The sequence below is a fragment of the Calidris pugnax genome, unplaced genomic scaffold (genome assembly GCF_001431845.1).
Source record: "Calidris pugnax isolate Ruff unplaced genomic scaffold, ASM143184v1 scaffold252, whole genome shotgun sequence".
Classification (NCBI taxonomy): Eukaryota; Metazoa; Chordata; class Aves; order Charadriiformes; family Scolopacidae; genus Calidris; species Calidris pugnax.
The window spans coordinates 2,991,575-3,006,891 of record NW_015091118.1 but is presented as its reverse complement, the minus strand read 5'-3'; the positions used below and the strand labels follow the sequence as shown (position 1 = coordinate 3,006,891).

The 15,317-nt window shown below is 41.6% G+C and overlaps 1 protein-coding gene across 1 annotated transcript in view; it reads right to left on the bottom strand.

The window, feature by feature from the left end:
* LOC106897600 (putative N-acetylated-alpha-linked acidic dipeptidase) overlaps positions 1-13,567 on the bottom strand; it is a 29,183-nt gene extending 15,616 nt beyond the window's left edge. The window contains exons 1-7 of the mRNA XM_014958355.1: positions 13,376-13,567; positions 11,842-11,950; positions 9,039-9,225; positions 8,153-8,254; positions 4,386-4,511; positions 2,065-2,251; positions 1,361-1,454 (exon numbers count right to left, since the gene is read on the bottom strand). Of these exons, the coding sequence (XP_014813841.1) occupies positions 1,361-1,454; positions 2,065-2,251; positions 4,386-4,511; positions 8,153-8,254; positions 9,039-9,225; positions 11,842-11,950; positions 13,376-13,493 (923 nt within the window). The 5' untranslated portion in view covers positions 13,494-13,567. The remainder of the gene's footprint in view (positions 1-1,360; positions 1,455-2,064; positions 2,252-4,385; positions 4,512-8,152; positions 8,255-9,038; positions 9,226-11,841; positions 11,951-13,375) is intronic.
* Between the last annotated feature and the right edge of the window lie 1,750 nt (positions 13,568-15,317).

The window sequence follows — 15,317 nt, the reverse complement described above, 5'->3', positions numbered from 1 at the left end:
TTATGAAAAAATACAATAGCAGGAATAACTAGAAGTTATGATTTCTCAAGACAAAAGTGAAAAGAAGACCCCAGTATTTTTTAAAGGATTTAACTTTCATTCATAATTATTAAAACCAAGTTCCAGAATTATTTACAATTGAAGAGAAGAGAAATACCTAGCTACATCATATTTACATATATTAATCTGCTCTACCACTACTAGTTGGCAGTGGAAAAAGAGAGGTTTTTTAACTTATACCTTTTTCATTATGAGCAGTTATCCTCATAACAATGATCACCATAAAGTTTTAAAGAAAAGACCATTTGGAGATATATTAGTCCATAAAAGTTTGGGAGGAAATAGGAAAAACACTAGAACAGTGTTAACGAATATCAGGTATGCAAAGACACTAAAGATGGTAAAATTCTGCCTCAAAAATAGCTCACTTCAATACTTCAGAGGAAACCTACACGGAGAACCAAGACAAAATTAATTTTTATTTTTTTTATTCAATATTCAAACAGAGGCATTAAATAGAGCAGAATGATTGCTCAGGTGATTTAGATGTAAAATTCCTACATAATTACACACCCAAGATTATGTTCACTTATTGCCCTAAACAGTTGTGTGTGGTGCTGGTGCTAACCCTGGCATTTCCAGCTCTGTACCTCTACAGTTGATACAGATGATTACTGCTACATATTTAGGGGAATGATACACTTTGCAAGTCAATCACATCTTATTTTTTTCAGATAATTTATTTAGTTTATTAAGATAACTATGAATTTTAACGTTGTTTTCTGGCAAGCTGGTAGCCTATCATCATGTCACTTGCATGTTTTGAAAGCACATTTACTTACACATAGTAAAACTTACACATATTAATTCCCCTATAATAGTTCAGAGTTGCCTCAATATCCTTAGGTTAATTCACTATTAATTTCTAATTTATGCAACATAATACACCTAATGAGAGAAAGCACACGCCTTCATTTAACAGAGGACAACAGAAATACTGTTCTACCAAACACACATGGCAACTATTTCCCTGAACAAATGAATGCCTTAATTTATGGTCTTTTTCATAAGACAGGTATCACGCCGTCCTCAAAATTTTTTCCCTTTATTTAAACTGAGGGGCACTTTATAACTTCAGTATCTTGACTGATCATGATATGTTGCAAACGATCCTGATATGACATGATTACAAACAATATCTGATATGTCGTAATCGATAACTTCTACAGAGAACCTAATGACAGGCGTACACTATTTCAACAGCTACAGTAGAAACACAGTGCGAAAGTCTTCTCCCTTTCTTTTCACACCTTTCAAAAAACAGTCTGCTTAAAGTTCCTCCTGTGTCCCATACACTCACCGCAGCAATGACTCAGCATCATGATAGCCAATGGGATGAACTGGAATTTTTGGGAGACCTACACCACTGGCTTTGTCTAATCGGTAAGCGTATTCTGAAAGTAAAACACAGATATTTTCATATTTACAACTCTCAGAAGGAATCTGTACAGTTCATAGCACAATCCTAACACTGGAGTCAGGGATAATCATTTCACTTTCCTAAAAGTTGGGCTGACACTTCCTCAGTGATTTCATTCTTTATGCTTTATCAACATGTTTTCAGAGAAACACTAAAAAAGTTCTCCGAGAGTGCCTGCAGTCATGCTTTTAGAGCTGGCTGGAAATTTTAAAAGTTTGCTAATTTTTTGCATTGAAATGCTTTTAGGTAAAAATACATCTCTCTAGTATTAGCTAAAAAATACTTCTCTCTGAAGTGGTGGAGTCTCCGTCTCTGGACAGCTTTAGCTGTCAAATACTTGTGGGTATATCTGTGAAGTTAAGCACCCCAGCACTGCACTGTGTGACTCCCTTAACATCCCCTCACTTTCTCTCATGCACCATTTGCCAAAATGGCCAACTGATGCGAAGCCCAAAGCTGCCTCTTTTGAACAACAGAAAGACCAAGAAAAAATGAGTTTGGTTCTAAGGGAAAGAATATCCCCATTACCTTCCCCTCCCTTCCTGAAACCAGACCCTCAGAGCATGACTTTTCGTGTCACTCACCTTTTGCAGGATAACCTGGTGTCAGAGGATCCCCGGCCCCGTTCAGGTTTAATACATTTCCACGCTGAGCTCCTCCACCTGGAAGGTTCCAGCCGTTTGGATAGGGATCTACTCCTGAGGCGCAGTAGTCAGCAGGGTCAGAGTATAGAATAAGTCCCTTGGCACCTGCCAATTCAGCATTCTTCACCTGCAAAGCACACCTCTGGTCCCTATTCAGTTCTTTATGGCTTGACACAAGAGTTTGAGGGGCAAAAGAAAGTAGTATAAATTTCAGTGATTATTCCTCCAGGCCTTTTACATTGCTTGGGCTAAGTAAAGAGCCTGTAACTGTCTCATATCATAGAATTTCCTGAAAATGTATATGCAGATATCAGGTTCCATAGGAAAGAAGAGGTTTGGTGTTGCTCTGAATTTTAGTCAGGAGACAACTGCATTAAAATGAAAAGCATCCTTCACAGTATTACTACATAACCCGAGTTTGTATTCTGTCATCCAGATCAATACAATCAACTGACTAATTAAAATGAAAAGCATCCTTCACAGTATTAGTACATAACCCAAGTTTGTATTCTGTCATCCAGAATGTATGCACCCTGAAATGTATGCATCATGGATGGAAAAAACTGTATCACATTCATGCAATCTTATCTTTCATTAGTCATGTATTTACCTGATTTACCTAAACGATTTCCTAACATATCTCAGGCTTCAGACTACACAGAAACATTATTATTGGAGAGCTTGAAACTGTCTTTGGCTGTGAACAAGCCTAACTCCAAAGAGGCTACTTCACTAGGCTTAGGTTTATTGCAGCAGAAGGATGGACCTGCATATCATTTTGATTTAAAAAAGTGTTCTCATGCAACTTTATTATTGTATAATCCTGTTTGGTGGAGAGTGAGGGAGAGAAAATATATGTCATTGTGACATCCCAATCTGTTTTGCTACTAGATAAGACAGTGATGTATAGTGACTGAGTGACAACTAATCCTCAACAGTATTAAATATGGGTATTTAAATTCAGAAATACCATAGCTTTTTTCAGAAAATACAGCACTTGCCTTAATCCTCTATTCTATTCTTGCACACCATTAGGAAGTTGGAAAATCACAGTATGGTTCTCCAGATTTTATACAGGCTACCTAATTCTTCAATACATAAACAGTCATTAGAAATGAATTAATATATCATCCTTTGTGTCAACAAGGGCATGTAATTTCTAAACCACAGGACAACTGCCCCTCTAGATATTACTAACTCTGAGGTGTTTCTATTTAATTTTAATAGAAGATTCTTAGACAGCAATACCTTCTTCAATTTTTAAGTTTTCTCCATTCAGAGAGTATAGAATCATAGAATCATCTACGTTGGAAGGGGCCTTTAAGATCATCTAGTCCAACCATTAACCTAACTCTGACAAAAGACCCCATCACTAAACCATGTTCCCCAGCATCATGTCAACCTGGCTTTTGAACACCTCCAGGGATGGTGCCTCAACCACTTACCTGGGCAGCCCATTCCAATGCTTGGTAACCCTTTCAGGGTAAAATTTTTTCCTAATATCCAGTCTGAACCTCCCCTGGTGCAACATGAGGCCATTTCCTCTCATCCTATCACCTGTGACTTGGGAGAAGAGACCGACCCCCACCTCTCTACACCCTCCATTCAGGTAGTTGTCGAGTGACAATGTCTCCCCTCAGCCTCCTTTTCTCCAGGCTGAACAACCCCAGCTCCCTCAGCCTCTCCTCATAAGACTTGTGCTCCAGACCCCTCACCAGCATCATTGGCCTTCTCTGGACCTGCTCCAGCACCTCAATGTCTTTTTTGTGGTAAGGGGCCAGTATCTTTAAGAATGGTAAATCACGGAATCACGGAATTGTCAGAGTTGGAAGGGACCTCTAGAGATCATCTGGTCCAACTCCCCTGCTAAAGCAGGATTGCCTAGAGCACATTACTCAGGACTGCATCCAGGCAGGTCTTGAAGATCTCCAGAGAAGGGGACTCCACGCCCTCCCTGGGCAGCCTGTTCCAGGGCTCCGTCACCCTCACCATAAAAAAGTTTTTTCTCATATTTGAATGGAACTTTCTGTGTTCCAGATAATTTAGTGAAAATACAGAACATTTTCCAATTTATTTACTTTTATCCTACAGATATATTAAATGCATATTAAATATATATTTTATGTCTTCTAAGAGAGAATAATCTTTGAGCACAGCTCTATGAAAAACTCACGATAAAATCTCCAGAACGCTTTAGTGTTTCAGTCTCTTGAAATTAACTGAAGGACAGCACAAGTAACATTTTTATATAAAGGCATTACCTTATTTCCTCTGAAGATCTTCCCATATCTGGCAATAACAATCTTTCCAGTACAGTTAATTCCCATTTCACGTTCCAGCGTAAAGAAGTCCTCAGTGCGGCCATAATTGACATACACTAACTCACCCTGATAGAAAGAGGTAGAATTTGAAACAAGGATGTCAATGATCATGTCAAAAGGAGGATGAGATCTAGTAAGAGAATACGCTGGGAACAATATGCTCTGGGACTGGCTCTGGTGTGAATTCTTTCATCATGAGACAATTAGGTAGGTAAGTGACTTCTGATGAATTTAGACTCCTACCATCCAAAGCTGACAGAGTTTGTCCTCGATGGAGAGTTAAGATAGGACTTCTGAATCAGAAAAACTTAAGAGTAAATGCTCAGAGCTCATTTACTTGTCTTTGTAGTCTGTTTAAGCTGAAGTTAGTCTTGGACAGCTGGAGGTATTTTGGACCCAGACACCACAGTAAATAGAGTCTTTTTTCAGATTGCTTTAGATTCTTGTGTAGAATATCTATATTTGTAAACTATTGTATTTTTTCTGACAGAATCACAGAATGATATGGGGTTGGAAGGGACCTCTGGAGATCACCTAGTCCAACCCCCCTGCCAAAGCACGCCCACCCAGAGCAGGCTGCACAGGACCACGTCCAGGCAGGTTTTGAATGTCTCCAGAGAAGGAGACTCCACCACCTCTCTGAGCAACTCATTCCAGTGCTCTGCCACCCACAAAGTAAAGAAGATCTTCCTCATGTTTAGATGGAACTTCCTATGTTCAAGTTTGTGCCCATTACCTCTTGTCCTGACATATACAAAAATGTTAATTTCATTAGTTTGGCTTACATAATTGCAGAGCTGTAATTATAGCAATTACTAGCAACCTGCTGGGTTCTCACATTCAGTGCCCTTGTTCTATAACAAAGTGCAAACCAAGTTAACATGAGAGTAACATTTTATGGTGAAAACCTGTCCACACTACAGGGATTTTTATAATAATGTCTTTGATTAAGTAGATGCCATGACATAAAGAAAACAACAGCTCTGATCTTTAGAAGAAGCTCTCATAACTATGATATAAAGTATATAATCTGTATTCGTAGCATTTTTCCTGGTGTCACAGAATAATTAGTGTTTATTCAATCTCTAGATATCTGAAATTACATTAAGAAGTACTTATTTGAAGATTCTGGCAATATTCAATATATTGCATAGTAAATCAGGCTTTCTTAATTTTTTTAGCATCTCTGAAAATTCTTCATCTTTAACCTTCATTAACAGGACTAAGAACTATATTGATGTAGTAAACTTCTTATCAGAGAATTGTGACCATTTTGTATCATAATTTACTAGTGATGTGATGAAATCCCTCGTGTTTGTAGAACTATTGCAAAATAAAAGCTTTGAGAATGTAGTGTGGACTAATAAAATTTCTTGTCTAGCCTCTTTTAGCATAGTTAGAGACCTCAAGCACACCTCTTACTTCTGACCATCATTAACTAGATGGGAGTACTTTTGCAGTCACTTAGAAAGGAAGGGAAGAGCAGAATTTTATCATTATTTATGATATTAACGTTCCAAACTACTGTTGATAGAATGTGACTTCACTACTTTGTCTGCTTTCTGCTAAATATTTCTGTTAAAAGAAGTTCCTGCTCAAAGTTTAACTTTTTTCATCCGACTGTTTACTGGCATTTAGTTAAAACACACCACACAGAAGAAACATACATTTTCTGATAATCTGTATAACACACCAGAATATATTCCATCTTCCATCTACTGAGAACCTGAAATGAGCGGGAACTACTTCTAAATCTCTGCAGGATCTCACTCTAGCAGGCAAGTAGCTCCTATCCCACTCTGACAGTATTTAACCTTCAAAACACAATCACTGCCATTTATTCTTAAAAAGTAGCTGCAGGAAAAAGTAAGAGTGCTTGCAAAGCTGAACTGTATTTCTGCATCTCCCTGATTAGAGCACTCACCCAGAATATGTGAGAGCTGCGTTCTGGGCCTCTCAAGAACTTTGATCCATTTCCACCACTTTCCGGGAAGCTGCCTACTCGTAAGACTACAGTCAGCCTGTGATGCAGGTACTTTATAGCCTTCTCCCTTGAACTTGGAGCTTTATGCAGGATTTGTTCACAAAATTAATGAGCAGAAAGAGAAACTGTACTTGGCGAGTTCCAAATATCTCTCTCCACAGCTTAGTTCTGGTTTTTAATAGAGAGGTTTTTAACATAAAATACATTAAAAGGCCTGGGAGAACTCAGAAGGGCCCTGAGCCCACTGAGTATTCCCACTGCTGAGTTACATAAATGCTCCCTGTTTGCAGTACTGGTGCAGGCAACTTCTCACTGGAGAATGTTATTGCCAACAGCACTAGCTAGGAACCTGGAGTTTTTATCAAAGCAGTATGAAATAAGGTGAATATAAGCATCATATTTTGAAAAGACAATCTGTCTTTTATTTATTGGGGTTTTTTCAGAAACAATGTTCTTATATTTAATTAAAACAAAATCATCTTCTGAAGAGGAAGCTGCAGCTTTTAAAATTTGTTTTTATTATTTCCCATATCCCATCACTTACTCTAGCTCTCCAGAAAACAAATAAAGCGGTGAAGTTATTCTGTCTTTCTTTGGGGATATTATGTTACGATACAGAGTCAGAATCCATGCATTTTACCTTAGATTATGTTCTAAAATTCCCATTGCAATTCTTTAAATACTCAAAGCTGTCATATCCTAGGGTACACCCTATCTTCCTGGTTCTCCAGCTTCCTTCGAGTATCTGAGGCAAATACAGGATACCTTTTGTCTTCTGGACTTGCACAGCTCATTAACAAGCTTCAGGAAGTACATGACTCTAGTAATGGGCTGTGCTTAAAAACATTGTTGGCAGGTTTCAAGGTCAGATCCAACTTTAAAGCAGAGACAGGACCAGATGACCTCCAGAGGGCCCTGCCAACCTACGTTATTTTATGTATAGAATGTATAGACAGGAAAGATACTGAGAACAACAAAGAAATTTTCTAATCTTATGAAATATTAATTGAAACCACTAGCGATCACAGGATAGAAAACTCCTGTTACACAGGCCAGCTTTATAAAAGAAAACCTGTCAGCTGGTACAAGATAGAAAGGATTAGTGTTAAGCTTAGATTACAGCAACATTTTAACTGCCAGCTAGAAATGCTGGCAAAAGCCATTTTCAAGCACACAGTACACTGTGCAGTTATGCCTGTCAGTGTGAGCCTTGGGCAATGAAAATTAGATTGTTCATTTGGCTACAGAAATGTAAGTCTTATTTGTTAGTCAAGATGGGAAACAACGGTGAATAGTCACGGAAATATCTGGAGAAGCTTATAGCAGCTGACAACATTATAGATGTATGACCATATTTTTTAAGAAAAAGGTAAAAATAAAATCCAGTTCTGACTCAAACGAGAAAAAAAAATAATAGATGTATGACTGCTCAATTTGAACATTGCTCCATTGCAATTTGATCATTGCTTCATTGCAAAACTCCCAAGAATATCAGAGCTAGGACATCTTTCCTACTAATGTCAGGTTTTGAACTAAAGCCTAAGACCCAGGAATTTCACATTATCCTGTATCGCTCTATGCTATTCTGTGCTATATTTACTACACTACATTATCGTATTCCATCTTTTCTGTTTCTGTGTCTATATGCATTTCTTCTTCTGTTCTTACCTCTATTTCTGTTTCCATTTCTACTTCTATTTCTTTTACTATTCTGCTATGTTACCTCAGGCATTCCTTGGGCTGAAAATGCACTGTAGGGTGGCACCACATTTTTAACAGCCTCATATCCTGGAGGAGGAGGTTCAGATAACGATGTGTTGAAAATCTAGTGGGAAAGAAAAAAGGAAAAAAAGTAAATCAGGCAATCTGGAAAAGAAGTACTGTCTATTCAGGCACATTTCACATGCATTTGCAGTTTAAAGGACTCTAGTTTAGAAGTCTAAGTGAGTAGTGGCGAAAACTTTCACAAGCATCAAGCATCATTTTCAGCATGCAGGTTCAATGTGTGATCTTGCAAATCCCACCTCCACTCTTCACACAGAACACCACTTAAATGAATACAAGGTCCCTTAAGGTGGTCTCAGTGCAGCAGAAAAGAGCAGGTCAGATCATAATGCTAAAAAGCGCTTGTGTTCAGCTCATCCCTGGAGCTTCTCCGAGCACTAGAGCTTCTCTGTAATGAACTGATGTTTCTTGTGATAGTACATCTCAAGGACTAAGCTCTACTCTTCAAAAAAATTAATTTACCACAATTATCAATACCGTATAATGAATCAATGAAAATAATGATGCTGATCACAGTAAAGACCATCTTTCTAAATAACAGAACAATTTTAGAACAATTTAATTACATAAAGTAATTATCTTACATAATTCTCCTTTAATCCATACATGTCAGTATGCTGTAAGAATCTGGGTAATTATTAGTATTGCTAGTACCTAAAGAAACAAAGATTCAAAATATAAGAGCAAATTGGAGCCCCTCATTTCCATAGCTTTGGATCAGGACCAAACCATTAACAGAGCAGAGGACAGCTTTCCTTCCCAGGTTTCGCTGGTGTGTGAAGGTGATTTTGTTCTCTAGTTGCAAAAACTGGTGTTTTCTGTACCTCATTTCCATGCTCATCAGTTATGGTGATGTAGTTGGGCTTCGTGTCATCAGGGTAAGAGAGCAAGACATCATAATGAACCAACTGAACAGAATCCAAACCAAACTCCTTCCACTCAGCTTGGACTTGCTGTGCCAGATGCAGATTCTCCTTTGTTCCTGCTAGGTGAGGAAGCTGTGTGAAATTGCTAGAGAAAAAGAAACGAGTCAGGATCAGGCATTGCAGCTCATAATCAGAACTCCTCTTAGCCTGGCTGGAAATATACCCCTTAAAGATGATCAGATGTACTCAGGCTAAATAAGGACCTAGACTCCTCTGTGTCTGTGCTTTTGCCTGTCTTACATGTAAGTTGAGGTAACGGGTTTCAGTCTGGCCTGAAACCACAGGTGTTTGCATCTTCCTCACAGTGTGGCTTAGCAAGAAAGGCCTGATGACATCAGCTGTGGGGTCTTGTCCTTGCTTTACTCCTTGTCTTCTGGGTGACCTTAGCCCAATCACTCCTATGCATAACGAGAATGACCTTACTTGTGAAGCGATAAAAGAATTGAGTACAACTATCTTTGTGTATTCAATTTAGAAATGTGCATAATTAGTCTGATTGTTACTTTTAATTAATGGGATATTCTCTTTGGCTCCCAATGTTTTAATTAATTTTGGCACAAATACTGATTTTTCTAAAAATCTCTGAATATGTCTTGTTGGGAAACAAAAGAGACTGAGTTCACAGTGTCTTACAAACAAGGAACACAAAAACTCGACAGCTTGTGACTTCAGAGAAAAAAAACATCCAGTGTGAATAACAGTGAAAGATACCATAAATAGTGAGCAACCCATTGTCTGAAAAGAAAAATGGACCAGACCATTGAGAAAGCCCAGTGGTAAAGTGAAATGAAGAAATTCCCAGTTGAATGAGGTTGTCTTCATGATGTCCTCATCTTGTCAGATGACCATGCCATCAACATGCCATAGAAGCATGTGTCACATCAGATGATGTTAATGAAGGAAATTTGATCTTCAATAAGGAAGGGGCTAAGAGTCCCTGCTACAGGGACTACCCTTTTCTGGATGACATACTGAACCAAGAGCACAGTTATGTGTTATTGTTAGAGCCAGTGGCCATTTTTTTGTGAGTTAGGAATTAAGTCTTGTGTTTCAATAATATTTTCCTGTATTATATTCTCTTTTAACTGAATATTGTGTCTTTGTTCATTTCTGCTTCTAATCTGTTGATTGCCTGTACTGGTAGTTCTGAGCAGTGACTAAGTACCTGCCATATTTCACCACAGAACTGGCAGCAGGACAGTAAACGAGGTACAATGTTTCCTGTTGGCACACAGACAGGGAATTAAGAAAGCAGAAAGGAGTTCTTGTACAGGGCTGTTTAACAACAGCTGACTTTTTAGGAGCCAAAACACAGGTTAAGACCGTAAAAAATCCCAAGTCTTCAGTTTTCAGTGTTTATATAGTCGAGGTCATGGCTGTTATGCAGTAAAGAGAACGTATTTTCCAGCTAATTTATTTGTAATAGTTTGTGGCAAGCGCACTTAAATGAGTGGGACTGCCACAATCTTATAAAGCAAAAATGGCTTTTTAGTCATTTAGTTTTGTAGCAGGATACAACTTCATGCTATTTAATCAGGTTGGGAATTTAAGGCAAACCTGAATTTGTTGATTACTCCTAAAATAACTGATACTCTAACACTCTCTTTACACAAGAAGTAATTTTCTATCAATAAACCATGACTTCTGGTCTATTACTGCCTGGAATAACAACTGTCAGCTCTTAACATATACCACACTCTCCTAGAGAGAAACAATCTGTTTACAAGATCCCTAAAATAAACAAATAATAGTTTATTGGCTTCCTTGTAGTTAAAGCTTCTAAATTACAGAAATTAAGAAATTAATTAGAGTAATTAAACTGTAACAGAAAAAAAAAAAAAAATCTATATTGTCTCCTTCCACTGTTTGAATTTTCAGAAACAAATGCTAGCAGCTTTGCTTTTAGGATTTAATAAAAGAAATAAGAGTAAATTTAAAATCAACTAATTTGAGTACTAAAGGATAGATGAGATGAAAAAATTATTGGTAAAAACCCATGGTGTTAAGAAAGACTCTAAAGCTTTAAGACTATTAGATTTATTATGAGTTGTGTAATGTACCATCAGCCGACTAGCTGATATCTACTATGCCTGTACTAGCTCTTCACTGTGCAGACAGAAAGAGCCTGGAAACATATCTTTCTGCATGAAAGTGAGTACAAGGTCAGAATCGTGACAGATTAACACATAAATCTGGACACAACATGACAAAGTGTGAAGAGAGAGTAGCAATAAAGTATTAAGGCCTATGCTGTAGGAAAAACCAAAGGCTTGAAGACTTGTGTGATTTTCTTCTCTTTTACATTGCTGCACTCTGCTATTTTCCATTTAATCTCTCCTGATTTAAATTAATTCATACAGCCTAATTTGAGGTGAATGTTTTTTCCATAAAAATCAGTGTAAGAGAAACATTGTTGTAGACAGAAAAAGGACACACGAGAAAGGCTGAACTTCCACAATGTACAAGCGCTCACAAAGGGCTGAGCAACAGCTTGGCCAATTTTTAATTGCTTTAACTACTGAGATATCAATCAAAACTACTGTTTTGTCAATCACAGCTCACTGTGATTGAGATAAAAAAGCTCACTTGAGATAAAATCTATGGCAGAGAACCTGCACACCCTCCCCTGTCTGGTGACATCCTTGCGCTGGTTCCTGCTTGGATTTTATTTTATTTCTTTATTATTCTAGACATTGCTTACTAAAGAAACCGCTTGATGTTTTCAGCTTTCATTTCACCCATAAACGCTGCCTTCATCTCCTCATGAGGACTCACAGATGTCTTCTTTTCTGTGGGTTTTGCAAACCAGCCTGCACAACACACCGAAATACAACAGTGAGAACACCAGAGCAATATTCCCAGACACGCACCTTTTCTCTTTGGCATCACCACAAGATTCTCACCGTGTCTTTTGCAACTGTGTTTACCTCAGTGCAGACAAGCAGCCACAAACTAATAAATGCAGGCTGCATGGTGATGGCAGTAGCAGACCCCCCTCCCAGCAGTAAGAGAACTTATTTACCAAGGTAGATATTGAGGGGAATAAAATACTACATTTATTCATCACAGTTATTTTACTGTTCATGCCCAGGAGACTTATCTGCCTTTAGTACCAGCACATCACTGGGTGGTCCTGCTTTGGCAGGGGAGTTGGACTAGATGATCTCTATGGTCCCTTCCAACTCTAAAATTCAGTGAAATTCAGTGAAATCACGCTGTCAGTCCTATCAGTCAGCTCAGTATTAAGGCAGAGCTTTACAAAACAGACAGCCTTTGTATGGAACAGATGCCTTGTAACTCCTTTCTCACACTTTGGTCTGTCTGGGTCTTATTCTGGAATTCTTCCCTCACCGTGCAGGCGTTACCAGAGTGAGTGATGAGAGGAACACCTGGCCAGAAAGAAAAGTGTTTCTGACATTTGGGAGTATTTTATTTTAAAGTCAGAGATTGGACACGCTGGGGGCAAACACAGCAGCAGGTAGATGGGCAGTGCAGACCAGAGAACTGGCGGGGAGCAGAGCGGGTGACGGGCTGGCACCGGTCCCTGGCACAGGGAAAGGCTCTTTCCACATGAGAGAGCGATTCAGCCAGGGCTTCCCGATGGCGCGAACCCCAAGTACATACCAAAAGGCATTTCAAAATAAAACTGCCTCCTTTGTTTTCCTTCCTACCTTCAATTGACCCTGACCCAGCTGCGAACCAAAGAGGGGGGGAAATCTCTTGTGGCAGCGACCGACAGGCTGCCTCCTTGGGCCGAGGTAGGATATTAAATTAAAGACTATTTCACCCGCTCCTCCAGCCCCGTGTTTATCCTCCCGCCTTTCTGCTTTGGGCCGCTGCGGCCTCAAGGCAGCGGGGTCCGTCCCCTCCTCACAAAATCAGCGCCTCTTCTGGCCGTAACTACTTCATTTAGAAGGAAATCGACAAACCAGCCAAAAAAGACTCTCTCGGCCGCAGACCCCTTCTCCTGCGGAGGAGCCAGGAATCCCAGGAGGGGTCTGTGCCTGGCCCGGCCCGGTCTGAGGGGTCGGGAGGGTGGGAGGTGTCGGCGGCGCCCAGCACGGACGCACCTCAGGCAACCCCGGCACAAAGCCCCGGGCGCTGGGAGCCCGCCCGCTCCTCACCCCCCACCCGGCCCTTCCTCCGCCCGGCTCCGAGCCCCCTCCTCCAGGAGGTGGCCCGGAGAGCTTTCCCCCCCGGCACCATCCCAAGTGAGGGTGCAGTCTGCACTGTACCGATGAGGAACCCGAGGAGGAAGAGCCCCGCCGCTGCTCCCAGGACGATAGCCCAGAAGCGGACCCTGGCTGCCTTGGAGCCGGCCGGCTCCGTGGTGGCGCCGAGCAACGTCCACATGGCTGACGGGCCGCTCCGCGCCGCTCCCCGGCACCGCCGTCCCCTCCGGCCGAAGTCCCGCCGCGGCCCGGCCCGCCCCGGGGGCGGCAGTGGGAGGGCGGACGCCGGGTGTTGGTCGCGGCCCCGTCCTCAGTTCCCGCCTCAGCCCGGCGCCGCCCGGGGAGGCTCCGGTCCCCTCCACCGCCCCGGGGCGAGGCCCTCTCGCCGCCGCTGGTGATGTCGGAGCCCGCCCGGGTGCCGCCCTCTCGCTGAGCTCCGTCAGTCGGTCCCGGCGTGCCCACCTTCCCGCTGCCTTCCCCCTCACTCTCTCCCTGCTTGTCCCAGACGCCCTGCCACCCCATATTTGTTTTAAATTGCTACAGAGTGCGGGGAGGAGGTGCAGTGGTGGTTTCCAGGCCTGGCTCACCCTGGCTGTTCCACACAGAGAGGTGCCATGCCCTCCTCCACAGGGCACACACCAGAGCTGGCATCGCCAGCAGGGCAAACGTGAGGGGAAATAAAAGGTAAAAGCCATTATTTTAAGGGAATTATTCTAAGAAATACCATACCCCAATATCCAATAGTGTCTGAAAAGTGCTAAAGACTCTTCAGAGAGGTGTGTGCCCCTGTGGAGGTGGGTTGACTACCTCACATCTCTGTGTGCCATGTTTCTTTCCAGCTTACACAGGTACAACCCCAAAGAGCGTGGGTTCATCCCAGCTGCTGGCTTGAGGATAAGTCTGAAACTTTGTACACTCTTGACTTTGCCAAAGTCTCTTCACAGAATCACAGAATTATATGGGGTTGGAAGGCACCTCTAGAGATCATCTAGTCCAACCTCCCGGCCAAAGCAGGTCCACCTAGAGCAGGTTGCACAGGAACATGTTGTGAGAAATGTCCAGCTGGGTTTTGAATGTCTCCAGAGAAGGGGATACCACCACCTCTCTGGGCAGCCCATTCCAGTGCTCTACCACCCTCAAAGTAAAGTTCATCCTCAATGTTTAGATGGAACTTCTTATGTTCAAGTTTGTGCCCATTTCCTCTTGTCCTGTCACTGGGCACCACTGAAAAAAGACTGGCCCCATCCTCTTGACACCCACCCTTTAAGTATTTATAGGTGTTGATCAGATGCCCCCTCAGTCTTCTCTTCCTTCAACCTCTCCTCATAAGAGAGTAGTTCCCTGTTCTTGAATGGGGGAGCTGAGAGCTGGACACAGTACTCCAGATGGGGCCTCACCAGGGCAGAGTAGAGGGAAAGGATAACCTCTCTCGACCTGCTGGTCACACTTTTCCTGATGCACCCCAGGATGCCATTGGCCTTCTTGGCCACAAGGGCACATTGCTGGCTCGTGGTCATCCTATTGTCCACCAGGACTCTCAGGTCTTTTTCTGCAGAAGTGGTCTCCAGCAGGTCAGCCCCAAACCTGTATTGGTACATGGGGTTATTCCTTCCCAGCACCTTACCCTTGCCCTTGTTGAATTTCATCAGGAGATGAAATTCCTTTTCCACCTCTTTTCCACCTCTTAAAATCCCCACTGAACAGTTTTGGAAAAAACTCTCCATTCAGTTGGGTCATTGCATTTGGGATGAGGCTGTACCTTTAGGTCCATGAACAGAGGGAAGCTTTGCACGCAGAGGTGACTTCCTGGAGTCTGTATGGATTTTCATCCTCAGAACCCCAGCTAAGGTGCCAGCTGGGGAGACAGCTGATGTTTAGGACATAAAGTCTGTAGTTATGTTGTGTCCATGTCCACATATAGTATGTGCAGCCTGTTCTCAACAGCAAGTGCATGCACTCTACAGGACTGCTCCTATTGCACTACACTTGCTTATGCAGACAAAAC